Here is a 16015-nt window from a genome sequence, read left to right as displayed (position 1 = left end):
CAGTGCCTCACTCCCTTTTTTTTCAGTGCATGCTTCTTCCCTGATAAATAATGTTCAAGATCCCTCACATGCTATTCAACTCATTTTATAGCCCAGGCTCTTCAAGCCTCTTTCCCCTTCAACGTATGTCCATATCCTGGACACAGAATTTCCCTTTCATACTCAATCCTGTCCCATAAATTTAGAAACTATGTGTAATATCTTTCATTTTCCCCATTCTGTAATCATGGCACATTTAAAAAATGGAAATAATCGCATTTATTTCCAAACCCCCCAAACAGATTCCATCGATCACCAGGTAACACACAAAACTGAGAGGACATTCGGATGTGCATAACTTACTTAAACTCTCCTCCCTATATTTCCTGTCATAAATTGACTGAATTTTTGTTCAATTTCATTTCAGAAAGCACCCAATGAGGACATGGAAAAGGAAAATGCAACCTTGCTGACGGAGCTGATTCTCACAGGACTCACACATGAACCACAGTGGAAAATCCCTCTATTTTTGATGTTCTTGGTTATCTATCTTCTCACTATTGTGGGGAACCTTGGTCTGATTACTCTCATCTGGAATGACCCTCAGCTTCACATCCCCATGTACTTGTTCCTTGGCAGTCTGGCATTTGTGGATGCTTGGTTATCATCCACAGTGACCCCCAAGATGCTAGTTGGATTCTTCGCCAAGAGCAAAACGATCTCTCTCTCTGAATGTATGATACAGTTTTTTTCCTTTGCAATCAGTGTAACCACGGAGTGTTTTTTGCTGGCAACAATGGCTTATGATCGCTACGTGGCCATATGCAAACCATTAACTTACCCAGTGATTATGTCCAATACACTCTGCATCCGGCTGATACTTTTGTCATTTTTAGGAGGACTTCTTCATGCCATAATTCACAGTTCTTTTTTATTCAGATTAACCTTCTGCAATTCCATCATGGTACATCATTTTTACTGTGATGTTATACCATTGTTTAAGATCTCCTGTACTGATCCTTCTATTAATTATCTGATGGTATTTATTTTCTCTGGGTCAATACAAGTCTTCACCATTTTGACTGTTCTTGTCTCCTACACACTAGTGCTCTTTACAATATTAAGAAAGAAGTCTCTACAAGGCATAAAGAAAGCCTTCTCCACCTGTGGGGCCCATCTCTTTTCTGTGTCTTTATACTATGGCCCCCTCCTTTTCATGTATGTGCGCCCTAGATCTGCACAGGCAGATGATCAAGATATGATGGACTCTCTATTTTACACTGTCATAATTCCGGTGTTAAATCCAATGATCTATAGCCTGAGAAATAAGAAAGTTATAGATTCAATGAGAAAAATGTTAAAGAGACATGCCTAGTACTCATAGTAACATCTGTTCTTCTTCCATTAAAACAACAGAGAATTGTGCAGATCGGATGTTGCTATATGTTCGCTAGTGTTCAAATTTTTTGCAGGTATAATTGCCCTAGCATTCAAATGCCTTAAAGTGGGAATACAAATAAACCATCATAAATATGTGGGTATATTATTGAAAAAGATAGAATTTTATTCAAGTGTTCATGTCATACTAAAATAATTTAAAAAATATTTTACATGTTTTTATGTTCAATATTGCTTCATAAATGTGTTAAGCAGTGTAATAGTGTAATTTCTCTGAAAAGAATTTGAATGAGTCTTTTATAGCCACACAGTTGTGCAACTTGACTCACACCACATTTCACTCTACAGTGGGGTCAGGTTGTATTTGAGTGAACAGAGGCAAAAAAGTATAATGAGATATCGAATTTCAGTCTACCCTTGCCCTTCCTCTCTCACCACTGGTTCCACATATGGCCCTCCTGATACAACTAAGGATCACACACTAAAACTACTCAACATCTGTCACTGTTATATTATTGATACTTTTATATCATGTTGATATTCTCTTACTTTGCAAACATTGCTGTCAGACTTTTTCATAAACAGAAGTCTATATGGTATCCTTGTGGAATAACTTTTCAAGGAGTGTTATATCTATCAGATTACATATATATATATTTATGTATACAGCATACATATCTAGAACTCTATATATGCATGTTTATATTTGATATTCACATATATGAACAGATTACATGACATATGCACACTTGTGAATATATATTTACATGTGTAAATATATATATTATATATATATTCCACAGTAATATATATATATATACTTATATATATTTTTTCTGTGTGTGTATATATATATATATATTTCCTTGCCCTGCATAATGAGTATATTTCATTGTAAACTCATTACCCTGCATTTGTGAGCCTGGCCGTGTTTGAGGTACTTTCAAATAAAATCTTAATAGAACTCTGAAATCTCTTTCTTCAAAATTCTTCTACTGACCCTGTGTTTTACCTAAAAAAATAACTTAACTGAAAGCCTTCTGGATACCCTCTTTTGGCATATGTTGTTGTTCATATGGTCCCTCCACAGAGAATGCTTCCTGAGTGTACCCATCTTCATGTACAATTGAAATGGTATCCTTTCTTCAAAGGTCTTCTTAAATGTTTCACTTCCTTGACACATTTACAGATTACATTGAAGAAGATAAAAATGGTCACTTGTTTGAAACATTGGATATTTTACTTATTCTTCTAGGCCATTAGTATGGCCATATATAATACTGAGTTTTCATCTGTTAGCTTTTTAATGAGTATTTTTTTTAAGTTTTGATTTTAATCACCAAGTGCTCATCATAAGTACTTTCCTTAATCCTTATCACTTATCTTACCCACTGCTCCATATGAAATGATCATATGGTTCTTATCCTTTCTCTTATTAGTTGTGATGTATCATGTTGATTGATTTGCACATATTGAACTATCCTTCCAAACCAGGAATAAAACCCACTTGATTGTATGAATGACTTTGTTAATGTATTGTTGGATTGGGTTTGCTAGTATTTTGCTGGGGGTTTTTACATCTATGTTCATCAGAGATACTGGCTTGTAGTTATGTTGTTGTTGTTGTTGTTGTGTTGTGTCTTCAGCTGGTTTTGGTATCAAGGTAATGCTGGCCTCCTTGAATAACTTTGGAAGTTTTTTTTCCTTTTGTATTTTTTGGAATATTTTGAGAGAATATGAATTAACTGTTCTTTAAAAGACCAGAAGAATTTGCCTGTGAAGTTCTCTGGGTTTGGACATTTGTTTGTTAGGAGTCTTTTGATTACTGATTCGATTTATTCACTGGTAATTGGTTTGCTCATTTTTCCCATTTCTTCCCGTTTCAGTTTTTGTAGGTTATATGTTTCTAGGAACTTACTCATTTCTATTAGGTTGTCCAATTTGTTGGCATATAATTTTTCATAAACTTCTCTTATAATCTTGTGTATTTCTGTGTTGTTGTTTGTTATTTCTCCTCTCTAATTGTTATTTCATTTATTTGGGTCCTTTCTGTTTTTTTTTTTCTTGATAAGTCTGGCTAGAAACTTATCATTTTTATTGAGCATTCATAGAAGCAGCTCCTGGTTTCATTGATCTGTTATAGTTTTTGTTTGTTTGTTTTTTGGGTTTTTGTTTTTTTAGTTTCTATATCATTTGTCTCCACTCTGACATTTATTATTTCCTTCCTTTGCTGGTTTTAGGTGTGGCTTGTTGTTATTTTCTAACTCCGTTAGGTGTTAAGGTTAGGTTATTTTAGTTTTTTCTTGAGGTAGCCTGTATTGCTTCAAACTTCCCTCTTAGAATGGATTTTACTGAATCCCAAAGGTTTTGAGCCATGTGTTTTCATTTTTGTTTCCATGTAGTTTTTTTTTAAGTTCTTCTTGTATTACCTGGTTGAGCCATTCATTGTTTAGTAGCATGTTATTCAACTTCTATGTTATTGTGGTCTTTCTATATTTTTTCTTCTTGTTGACTTCTAATTTCATAACATTGTGGTAAGAAAAGATGCATGGGATGATTTCAATTTTTTGAATTTCTTGAGCTTATTTTGTGGCCTAATATGTGACTTATTCTGGAGAATGTTCTGTGTCTACTTGAAAAGAATGTGTATTCTGCTGTTTCAGGATGCAATGTTCTGAATCTATCTGTTAAGTTCATTTGGTCCAGTGTACCATTCAAAGCCATTGTTTCCCTGTTGATTTTCTGCTTTGATGATCTGTCCATTGTTGTAAGTGGGGTGTTAACTTCTGCTAGTGGTCTGGCTGCAACAACGGAAGGAGAGCCAGCTAGAGCACCACGCAAGGTGGCCTTCCTCATGTGTTATGTGACTCCAGGTTCCCCCCATCTGGCCTAGTGATAATTGTATTATTATCAGTGGGTTCCTTTATGTCTGTTATTAGATGTTTTATATATTTGAGTGCTTCCAAGTCGGGGCATAAATATGTACAACTGTTAGATTGTCTTGTTATAGGTCTCTTGATTATGATGTATGCCCTTCTTCATTTCTTGTTTCTGTCTTTGTTTTAAAATTTAGTTTTTCTGATATAAGTATGATTATTCCAGCTTGTTTTGGACATCCATTTGCATGATGAATGTTTCTCCATTCCTTTACTTTCTTTTTATTTAAATTCAATGTGCCAACATACAGTATAACACCTAGTGCTTATCACTCACATGCCCTCCTTGATGCCTGTCACCCAGTTACCCATTTCCCTACCCACCACCCCTTCAGAACCAGTAACATTTATCTATCTATCTATCTATCTATCTATCTATCTATCATCTATCTATATCTATATCTAAATCTATATACAAACCTATATCTGTATCTCTGAACATATTTATTATAGGATTCTGGCTCACATGATTATCGAGGATGACAAATCCCATGACTTGCTGTCTGCAAGGCAGAAACTCAGGAAGAGGATGGTGTATTTCTATAAGAAGACAATTCTTTACCTGAGAATGGGAGAGCTGAAGGAAGGTGTAAATTCCATCCATCACATCTGAAAGCCTGATAACTGAGAGCACAAAGGACATCAGTTTCTCTGATCAACCAGTCAGGCAGAGTGAATTTAACCTTCCTCTGCCTTTTATTCCATTCAGCCTTTCAAGGGTTTAGCTAATGCCCACCAGCATCAGAGTGGGCCGTTTACTTTACTCAGGTCACTGATATAATACTAAGCTCTGTGGAACGCACCCTCACAAATACAACCAGAAAAACCATTTAACCAGGGATCTGGACATCCTGTGGACTAGTCAGGTTGGCATATACAATGAACCATCACACATCCACCCACTGTCAACTTGTCACCAATCCACAATTCCTTAGACCATACTTAATTGGAAGTAAAGACAATAGCAAGGTCATAATTCCACCTAACATGATGCACTATGCTGTGTAAAACGGAAAATGCACTAAAACTTTCCCCAGAAAAGGAGGTAAAGTGTTTGAGTGATGTTTACTCTTCCCCTTGATACTCATAACTTAAATACTATGATGACAATTAAGTCTAATTAATTACTATGCACTAATTTCAATACATTGTCTTATATAAGAGAATATGATTGGAAAGAAAATAAATATATTTGCTGTTTATATATGTATGCATACATTATACATATATATATGAGTCTGTATAAACACACACACATGGCACACAAACAAACACACGCAAATATATTCTTACCAAAGTGAGAAGCAAATACTTATGGAAATTACAGTGCTCAATTCCGTGACTACTCCTATGGTTATAGCTGGTGTTCACAACTACCTCCTCCACTACCCACTCCACAATCCCTTTTTCTAGAACAAGCACCTCAACTGGTCAGTTTTCTTTACCTGGTCACTCTCTTTACCTTCATTCCTTAAGTGTCAGGCCAAGAGAAATCCTGTCTCAATTGCTTTGTTGGAATTTTGCAATGACCTTAATTATAGGGAATTACACGACTGAGAGTTACCCTAAGTGATGTGAATTTTAGACATATTGTCCTCATCTTCATTGTGGAAACATAGTGCAATTTCTCCTCAGTATCTCACCAGCCCACAGAGTAATGCCCTTCTTCACATAATTCAGAGGAAGAAGGAGCACAAAGTGGCCTAGTGCCATTCTTAACTTCCTGTTCAACAGGATCATGTGTGTGTGTGTGCTGGTGGAAATGTTTATCCTTCTGGCTATAAGACAATTTCGAACAGCAGAGCAGAAAAGCCCAGGAACGTGAAGCAAAAAAATCAGGCTAGTTCATCATTAGGGGTAATAGTGAGGGTACCACTTGAATTTTAAATACTTGATTCCTAGACTCATGAATATTAGCTATAGGAGAAACAGTACTGTGTATTGGATACTGATTCAGAAAATAGCCTTCTGGAGAACCATGCCAAGCCCTGCTGGGAATCCCATCTAGATGGTGCAGTAACTGAATTTCAAAAGTGATTCCATTGCTTTAACAAAGTACTTGTATCAGGATGGTTGGGAAAATGGTAAGGTAGGTGAATTCTATTATGATGGGGCCATTGCCACACTTTATTTACTAAGAAATGAGCTGCTTGATTAGAAGCAAGGCAAGTGGAATTCTATGATAGTGGGTAAAGAATGCCGTAAGTCCACAGAGTATTGGCAGAAGCATTGCAAACAGGATTGAAATTCCATATCCTGAATAAGTATCTATTCTAGTAATAACCAACACTTCCCTTCCATTATTAGAATTGGGCCAATGTAACTAACCTGTCGTGAGGTAGGTGGCTGATAACCCCAATGAAGAGACTCGGTATAATCTATGTTGTTGTCAGACTGAGTGCTCAGCAATGGTCATAGCCAGGCAGCCACAGTAAAAGAATTGCATATCGTAGAGCTGTGCATAACCTCCATTCCTGCCCCGATAGCCCTCTTTCTCATGAGCCCTTCTGGTGATTACAGAGACGGCAGGAGAAATAGGTGGACTGGTATCCATACAATGGGTGGATGGGCCATCCAATCCACTTAATTAAAATTTTCCACTGAAGAGGTTTCTTTTTGGTGAGTTCCTATATGGGATGGAAAACCATTCACAGTTTTTGTCCATTTAGAGGGCACTTTCCAAATACTTCTTCCGCACATTCCCTTGTCATCATTTCCCAGTCATAATCTTTCACTGTCCCTGACCATTCAGCTGGACCTTTTCTCAAAGCCCTTGAATCATTATATAACCACATATGCAGCCATGACTCATAGCAGGTAAATGAACAATCAGGTAAATGCTCAAAATTCTCCTGTCTGAGAGAATTTTCCTTTACCATTGTCCTTCAGGGATTTAGCACTACTCTTAATAGTGCTACAGTTGTCCACTTTCAAAAGGTACCTGCATATCTTGCAGAACTGTCAGTACACCAGGCCCAGTTCATCTTTCTCTGTGTCTAATGGTTATAGAGAATCCTCTGTGAGGGCAGGAGCATGCCTGGAATAGAGAAGCCAGTCTAACAGGCATGGGGAACGTGGGTGTTTGGACCACTTCTTCCTGCAACTTACTGGTACCTTCAAGGCCTGCTGGGGCTACATCACGTATATACGATGTCATTCGATGATGCTGTGGCCATGTACTTCCGTCTTATAGTTTGGTGGGTCATACAACACCCAATTCATGAAAGCTGCTCTGATCTCCTGGGTGGTGGCCCATCATTAAGTGTTGAATCTCTACTAAGGTATAGTAGCAGACCAATAGCTGTTGCTCAAATGGAGTGTAGATGTCTGTAGTGAAGGCATGGCTTGGCTCCAAATTTAAGGCCTGTGCTGTGATTTACCTATAAAGACCTACCTAAGTCTCCAAAAATGCCCTTATCTCCCACTGTGACTTTAACTACCATTTTTTTGGTGGATCACGTGACCCAAGCACTAGAGCAGCTTGCATAGCCACCTACACCTTTGTAAATCCTTCTCCTGTTCAGAGGCACGCTTCAAACTAACAGCTTTCTGGACATTTGGTAAACAGGTTGGAATACTACACCCAAATGAAGATGACACTGCCTCCAAAATCCCAAGGGTCCTAGTAGGAGTTGTATCTTTCTTTTGGCTGCAGAATGACCAGATGAAACAACTTATCCTCTACCTTAGAAGAGATGTCTACACATGACCTACCAACTGAATTGCTAGAAATTTGACCTAGATAATGGGCCCTGAATTGTTGGATTTATTTCTCAACTTCTGGTATGTAAATGTCTACCAATGGGTCTATAGTGGTTGTTGTGTAAGGAACAAGTGTGATATCCTATGGAAGGAAAGAAGATCAAGTTCTGTAAGTAAATATTTGCAAATCATGTATCTGATAAGAGCTTTGTATCCAGAATATAAGAAGAATTTCAAAGCTGAAAAATAAGAAATATATAACTAAATTTATAAAAGAGAAAATATTTGAATAGGCACTTCAGTAAACAAGATATACAGATGTCAAATTGAGACACAAAAATATTTTCAATATAATTCCGCATTGGGGAAGTACAAACAATGACCACAGTGCAATATAATGAACCACAATTCAAGCTAACTAAAAGTGAGAAAACTACCCATATTGGAAGCAGTAATGCAGAGTTTTGGACCCATAGATTGGCCACAAAATGAGGTGAGAGATAAATACACAAAGTTGAAGGGAGAATTAAATTTAATGCAAGTTTGGATTATGTTGAAATGCACGTATTGCTTACCCACCCTTTGCTGGCTTTTCACAGAACTTCTCTTTTATTTATTTATGTAGCTTATTTCCCTTCTTTGGCTTTCAGAAACAAATTCTTTTTTTTAAAGATTTATTTATTTATTCATGAGACACACACACACACACACACACACACACACTCAGAGTCAGAGACACAGGCAGAGGGAGAAGCAGGCTCTCTGCGGGAGCCCCATGTGGGACTTGTTCCTGGATCCTGGGATCAAGCCCTGAGCTGAAGGCAGATACTCAACTGCTGAGTCACCCAGGCATCCCCAGAAACAAATTCTAAGGACACAGGATAACTGACTATTGACTCTGTCAAAATACAAGCCCTTTGCTTTCCCCCTTTGAAGTCCTCAGTGGAAGTTAAGGATTTTTCCTACTCTTCAGATACCAAATCAAAATGTTACCATTTCTACATTGTAATATTTTTATATAAATAAAGTTATTTTCTGAATGGACTTTCATTGTCATTTACTTCTCTCTTAATGCCAAAAGGTAAATAGCAAACACCTTACCACCATGTTCAAAATATCTTACTAATTGTCCTTAAAATTGGGGTAAAGAACAAAGTGCCTGACTTAGCCTCCAGACTCAACCATGCTGGTCTTTCTTGTCCCAACCATGCTGGTCGTTCTTGTCCCATCTTGCTCCTTCTTGCTTCTCTTTGCATGCCAGCTATTTTTACCACTGTTTGTTTCTCCAATGATCTAGCTCCAAGATCATCTAGACCCTCCAATGATGGAAGGCCCTAAAGGTAGACAATGTCCAGGGCATCACCTCTTGAGACATGATGATTCTCAGATATCCTCCCTGACCTATCAAAGGAGGATCCGCATTTTAAGAAAATTGCCAGGAGATTCACAGGCATTAATGTTTGAGAAGCCTTGTTATATATCACCTCCCTCTATGGACCTTCACTTTGTTTTCCCATTTATCTTCCCTTGACCTTTGCCAAGTAATATTTCTCAGCTGTTTACCAATTAAAGTGGGAAGTTCAGTGTAGGTCTGGAAAGTGAGCTACAATTTGCGTGAGGAGGGCAACTGCATTTGGGGTTGGATCCTGAAGGGAGCCTAGAATTCTGGCCTTGTTAAACTCATGTATGATTAGTTCAGATAAGTTCATACTAATCAAAGCACTCAGAACAACAAAATTTATAAACTGAAATTTGCATAAATAGATTGGAGGTGTCATTAATAGTGGAAAATAAAGGCATACGATACAGTAGCTATGATGACTTGATGTTTATGATTTCAGAGTCTGTGATGCCCTAGGAGATACGTGGACCTCCCATACATGTCCAAGTCTACAATGCCCAGAAGAATAATTTAGTTTTGTCATAAAGGGAAGCCATGGGTGCTATTAGGAGAATTTTAGTCCTTCACTCCTTCCTCTGTTGGCAAAAAGCCCAAATACACACAACTGGTTGACTCTTGTACTTGAAATGAATTGATATAAACAACATTTTCCTGAGCTTGTTAAATGAAGCCTGCGCAGTGAATCACTGTGCAAGGACTTGCTACCCATGTTAAGGTCATGTAAGTGCTCAGTATTTCTTATCTATTTTAGAAAGCCTAACACTTTGAAAGAATTTCCTCAATTTCTTATAAGATATGAGTAAGAGAGAGATGGTTTCTATAGTATTCATTACTCCTTATATATAAAGTTGGGATAATATTATATTTATAATAATTTTACTTTGGGTTTATAATAGCCAGAGACCTAGGTGAATAACAGAAAACAAATAGTGAATAATTTACATATTAAATTTTAATGACTATCCTATTATAAGCAAAATAGCTATAAGACTGAAACTGAATTACTCTTTTTAACAATGCTGTTACTTACTTAATATGTCAATAATTCATGAACTAGAATGTCAAACAATTTAAACTACATTTAAAAATCACTTCATAATGATTCCTACATAAGAAATCTTTCTGCTTCTTATTCTGATTAAAATCTCCATTATGTTTAACTCATCACATTTTCTGATTCAAAGGTAAGTCACCTGCATATTAACCCTATCCTATCTCCCACTTCTGACAAGAATTTCATTAACTACTTATGTACAGTTAGCAGGAAATAGGCAGTAAGCGCTCCTTCACTGCTCTTTCCAGGATTTATAGCATAATAAGCACCCACACAAACTAAATTTGAGAACTTTCAATTATTTGCTGATTTGGAATTGCTTGGAAGGAAGCATTTTCCAAATAAATATACATTTAATGAGTGCAATGTTTGCCTTTGGTATTTATATCACCTGTATTCCACTCCACTGTGGCTCAATTTTGTTCTGTTAAAAAACCTGGGAGAGAAAAGGTGCTCTCAAGTAAAACCACAAGGAATTCTAGGAAAAGTCAGTTCTAATTACTGTAAAAACAAATGTAAAGCAACTTTTAAATAGAAAAGTCTTTCAGGCAGGGCTAATACATTATGGAAAAAGTTTGTGAGGTAACATTTAAATGAGAATCCCTTGCATACACATATTCCATAGAAAAATATTTTTGGAAATTTGAATTAAAAAAAAGAAAAAAAGATTCCCAGTGTTGACAACTAAATGTCAAGGGTTACATAAACATTTATCCTGAAACTCTGGCCCTTTATGTTTTTGTTATTCATAGCCTTTTGTCAGATACATTCTCTTTTTTAAGATTTATTTATTTATTTTAGAGAGAGTATGTGTGAGTGGGGACAGATGTGTCAGAGGGAGAGAGAGAGAAAATCCTCAAACAGACCCCCACTGAGTGCTGAGCCCCAGTGCATGCCTCAGTCCTAGGACTCTGAGAATATGACTTGAGCTAAAATCAAGAGTTGGACACTTAACCAACTGGCCCACCCAGGCACCCTTGATATATTCTTAATCATTTGCTTCTCTTTGCCACACTTATTCATCCATGTGCCTATTCTCTGCCTATTTGTGCGTCTTGTGAACTTCACCCACCCTAATTTCTCCTTCTGTGGTCTTCTTTTGCCTTTTGAAGACTTCTTATCCTCTTCTATCTTTTGAACCCTTTTATTAAATGAAATATCATTAAAATATTGTATTTGTCCATCTGCAGCAGGCATATAACCACTGTCTTCCACATTCCTGGAGGATTCAATGCCCTTGCCCTGCTCACTGTTGAGCAACTGGTTTCCCATTCACTGCTCATTATTCTCTGGCCTTGACTACATCACATAAGAGAAATTGCTCTCACTAAAGCCACTGCAAATCTCTCAGTCTCCATGCTCAATCACACCTGTTCACTCCTTGTGCTTCAGAGCATCTATTTCATCAGCTGGCACCATAACTGTCTTTGTCCTTCTTGAGTATCTTCCTCTCTTTATGTTCATGACACTCATGTGTCCTGTTTCCCTTCTTTTCTTGATCATTTTGCTGTTTCCTTTCCTGGTCTTTTGCTGTTTATCACTACCAGTCAGGGCTATTAGTTGCAACAAGAAATGATGTTTTAAATGGATCTCCTGTAGCACAGCAATGCTGGGGATTTGACGAAATCGACTGGAAACAAAATGGGCAGCAACAGAAGGAAGCAAGGGGTTCTATCAACAGCAAACTCATGTCCCAACATTGGTTCCATGAGGGTTGCTTTCACTCCTGCTGTGGGAATGCCACTGTTCATACTAAAAGCATCATTAGTGTGGATGCAGAATGCTTTGCTGGAACCTTCATATTGTACCTTAGCTGGCTTAGCAACTCAAATTCTGTTTTCTCCTTGTCCCTTTTCCTCTCCCTCTCCAAGTTCCAAATCGACTGTGGGTGAGTTAGATTTGTGGAACCTACACCACGTTTCCATACTCTAGTGTTAGGGGGATAGAAAGTCAGTTGCCACTCTTCTGGCTCTTAAAATGGGTTGTAGACTGTCTGGAATCAACATTATGTGGTAGAAGAGGATCAGAATGGGTATCTAAAAATGACATACATCTTCACTCCGCTTTAACATATTTTGTCAGTTTATTTGCCCTTCTCTTCACTTTCTGTGTTCGCCAAAGGATAGGTCATAAATAAGCATGCATGTCAGTCTACCCCAATGACCTCTAATTCAAGACTTGTAGTAGGTTCATACTACAAAGTATATATGCACTGGGTGTCCAGTAAGTGGTCACTGCATCCGAGTCCTAAATCAATGTTTCATGAGAGTCTACCCAGTTGCCAAGTGACTTATCTATACCTCACTGACCAACTCTTCCTCCTCCAACATCAGAGAGGCACCACATCTACATTCCAGACTCATTTTGCACATGGATTAGCCATGTCACTTGAGTCACCTAGAGATCATGTAGAATGCAGATTATTAGCCTAAATAGTGGATCCACTAAATCACTGTCTTCAGTAAAACCTCAAATCTATATTTTGTATAAAAGGTTCCAGTGTGTAATCTGGGGAAAGTTTTATTAAAAATACAGACTTGACGGCAGCCTGGTGGCTCAGGGGTTTAGCGCTGCCTTTGGTCCAGGGCCTGATCCTGGAGACCCAGGATCCAGTCCCACATTGGGCTCCCCATTGGGAACCTGCTTCTCTCACTGCCTGTGTCTCTCTCTCTCTCTCTCTCTCTCTCTCTGACGCACAAATTATTAAAATATTTAAAATATATATAGATTTAGGTTTTACAATAGGTTCTGTTTTGAGAAAACACTGAATAGTAGTAACTTTCTCTTGACTAGTATTGCTGACCCAAATTTCCCCACCTCAGTAGCCTATTCTCTACTCCACCACATATTAAAAGTTTCTTTTTCTAGCTTCAGTGCATGCTTAGTCTCTGATGAATAATGTTTAAGAAACTTCACATGCTATTCAGCTCATTTTATTACTAAAGCCCATCAAGCTCCTACATCTATATCCCAAACATAAAATTGCCATATCATAGCCATTCTATTCCATAAATGTGAGCCATACTATAATGTCTTTCATTTCTCCAGATCTGTTGATTGCAATACATTCAAAAACTGAAATAGTTGCATTTATTTCTACGCCCTCAAAAAAGAGTCCGCCCATTAAAGAGGTAACACACAAAATTGAGAGAGGATTCTGATATGCATAATTCACTTCAAATTTTCTCTCCATATTTTCATGTTGTAAATTCAATGAGTTTTGTCCCCATTTACTGTTTCAACTCAGGTAACACCTGGAGAGGACATGGAAAAGGAAAATGCAACCTTGTTGACAGAGCTGATTCTCACAGGCCTCACATATGAACCACAATGGCACATTCCCCTGTTCCTGGTGTTCTTGGTTATCTATCTTCTCACCATTGTCGGGAACCTTGGTCTGATTACTCTCATCTGGAATGACCCTCAGCTTCACATCCCCATGTACTTGTTTCTTGGCAGTCTGGCACTTGTGGATGCCTGGATATCATCCACAGTGACCCCCAAGATGCTGGTCAACTTCTTTGCCAAGAGAAAAGTGATCTCTCTCTCTGAATGTATGATACAGTTTTTCTCCTTTGCAATCAGTATAACGACGGAATGCTTTTTGCTGGCAACAATGGCTTATGATCGCTATGTGGCCATATGCAAACCATTACTTTACCCAGTGATTATGTCCAATACACTGTGCATCCGGCTGTTAGTTTTGTCAGTTTTAGGTGGACTTCTCCATGCCATAATTCATAGTTCTTTTTTATTCAGATTAACCTTCTGCGATTCCATCATAGTACATCACTTTTATTGTGACATTATACCCCTGCTTAAGATCACCTGTACTGACCCTTCTATTAATTATCTGATAGTATTTATTTTTGCTGGGTCAATACAGATGTTCACCATTCTGATAGTTCTTGTCTCCTACACACTAGTGCTCTTCACAATATTAAGAAAGAAGTCTCTACAAGGCATAAAGAAAGCCTTCTCCACCTGTGGGGCCCATCTCTTATCTGTTTCCTTGTACTATGGTGCTCTGGTCTTCATGTATGTGCGTCCCGTAGCTGCACAGTCAGAAGAGCAAGATATGATGGACTCTCTCTTTTACACCATCATAATTCCTTTCTTAAACCCAATTATCTACAGCTTGAGAAACCAGAAAGTCATAGATTCATTGAGAAAAACATTAAAGAGAAATTCTTAGAACTCACCTTAATATCTGTTCTCCTTTCATTAAAATGACACAAACTGCATAGATTACATATTGGCTCTGTGTTGATCAGTGTTCAATTTTTGAAGCTATACTTGCCCTAATGGTTAAACGAGTTAAGAGGAGACTACAAATAAATGACTATGGGTATATGTTAAAAAATATAGAAGGAACTTTAACCAAGTGTTCATGACATAAAAGTTATTAAAGGTAAACGAAATACTTTACATGTTTGCATTTCACTGTGGCTTTGTAAAGGCATTAAGCACCGTAATGGGGTAATTACTCTAATGAGAACCTGAATATGATATATTTCAAGGCCATACAGCTCTGCCATCTGAAGACTCCATCACTTTTTTCCACAGTGGGGTCAGGGTTATATTTGGGTGAACAGAGACTAAACCATATAATGAGCGACCATATTTCAGGTTCACCTCTGCGTTTCCTCTCTCACCACTGATTACTATCACCATTCTGGTGGTATCACTGAGGTCCTCCCACTAAAACTGCTCACTTCTGACATTTGCTGTCATCTTGTTCCTTTTTCTACATCTTCTTGCTACTCTCACTTCCAAAACATTGCTGTCAGATCTTTCCTACTAAACAGATATCTGACTAAATAATATCCCACTTCAATAATTGTGTATCATCCTATCTACGAGATGATACCTATACATGGCCTACACATCTATAACTTTACAATGCACATGCTTATACATGTAGATGCCCAAAATGAATAATACGAAGATATCTAGATTCGTATCATGGAGATTGTATATTTCGTCTGCAGATCATATATTAGCTTTATGTTGATTTATTTTAAACATTCTTTTGCAGTTTTAACTGCTTAGTGTTAATGATTTTAGGTGGGAGTACAAATAAACATCTGAAATACTTGTGTATGTGTGTTCACATATACTTTTGTTCTCCCTAGCATTATTTGATTCAGCCCCCCAAAAAGATACGTTGACTCAACTCTGTAATGTCTTCCTCCAAAATCATTCCCTCATGTTTTATAATTCTTGTTGAGAAATTGAGGACAACATTTCCTCGACTGTGCACAAAGCATCGACACACCTAGGAGCCAGATAAAGATCAATCAAATCTACAATGGTATTTCTGTCTGAGCTGTAGACTAGAGTTCCAAGAAGGGCAGAAACTTAGTGGTATATATTAGGTATGTATGAACACCTCTCTAGCCTAAACTCTCTTTCGTCATTCCTTTTTCTTTAACGTAACGGTTCTTAAAGTTTACTTGGCCTGCAAATCATCTGGAAGGTTTAAAGTAACAAAGACAGATGGGCTCCAATGCTAGGGATTCTTCTTCAACAAGTTTAAGGTAT

General features: G+C 37.6%; 2 protein-coding genes across 2 annotated transcripts; both read left to right on the top strand.

Moving 5' to 3' along the window:
* The first annotated feature begins 406 nt into the window (after positions 1-406).
* On the top strand, positions 407-1354 carry LOC129503901 (olfactory receptor 5H2-like). Its single transcript, XM_055316371.1, has one exon. The coding sequence runs from the start codon at positions 425-427 to the stop codon at positions 1352-1354; it is 930 nt and encodes a 309-aa protein (XP_055172346.1). The 5' UTR covers positions 407-424.
* A 12382-nt stretch (positions 1355-13736) lies between these two features.
* Positions 13737-14666, top strand: LOC129503903 (olfactory receptor 5H2-like). The gene has a single exon (XM_055316373.1). It carries the CDS (start codon positions 13737-13739, stop codon positions 14664-14666), a length of 930 nt encoding a protein of 309 aa, XP_055172348.1.
* Positions 14667-16015: the final 1349 nt, after the last annotated feature.

Source organism: Nyctereutes procyonoides, unplaced genomic scaffold (genome assembly GCF_905146905.1).
Source record: "Nyctereutes procyonoides isolate TBG_1078 unplaced genomic scaffold, NYPRO_anot_genome, whole genome shotgun sequence".
NCBI classification, from domain to species: domain Eukaryota; kingdom Metazoa; phylum Chordata; class Mammalia; order Carnivora; family Canidae; genus Nyctereutes; species Nyctereutes procyonoides.
The sequence above is the reverse complement of the archived record's forward strand: the minus strand, read 5'-3'. Positions and strand labels throughout refer to the sequence as shown.

Coding starts and splice junctions, on each gene's coding strand:
- LOC129503901 (XM_055316371.1), top strand. CDS start 425: ATGGAAAAGGAAAATGCAACCTTGCTGACGGAGCTGATTCTCACAGGA.
- LOC129503903 (XM_055316373.1), top strand. CDS start 13,737: ATGGAAAAGGAAAATGCAACCTTGTTGACAGAGCTGATTCTCACAGGC.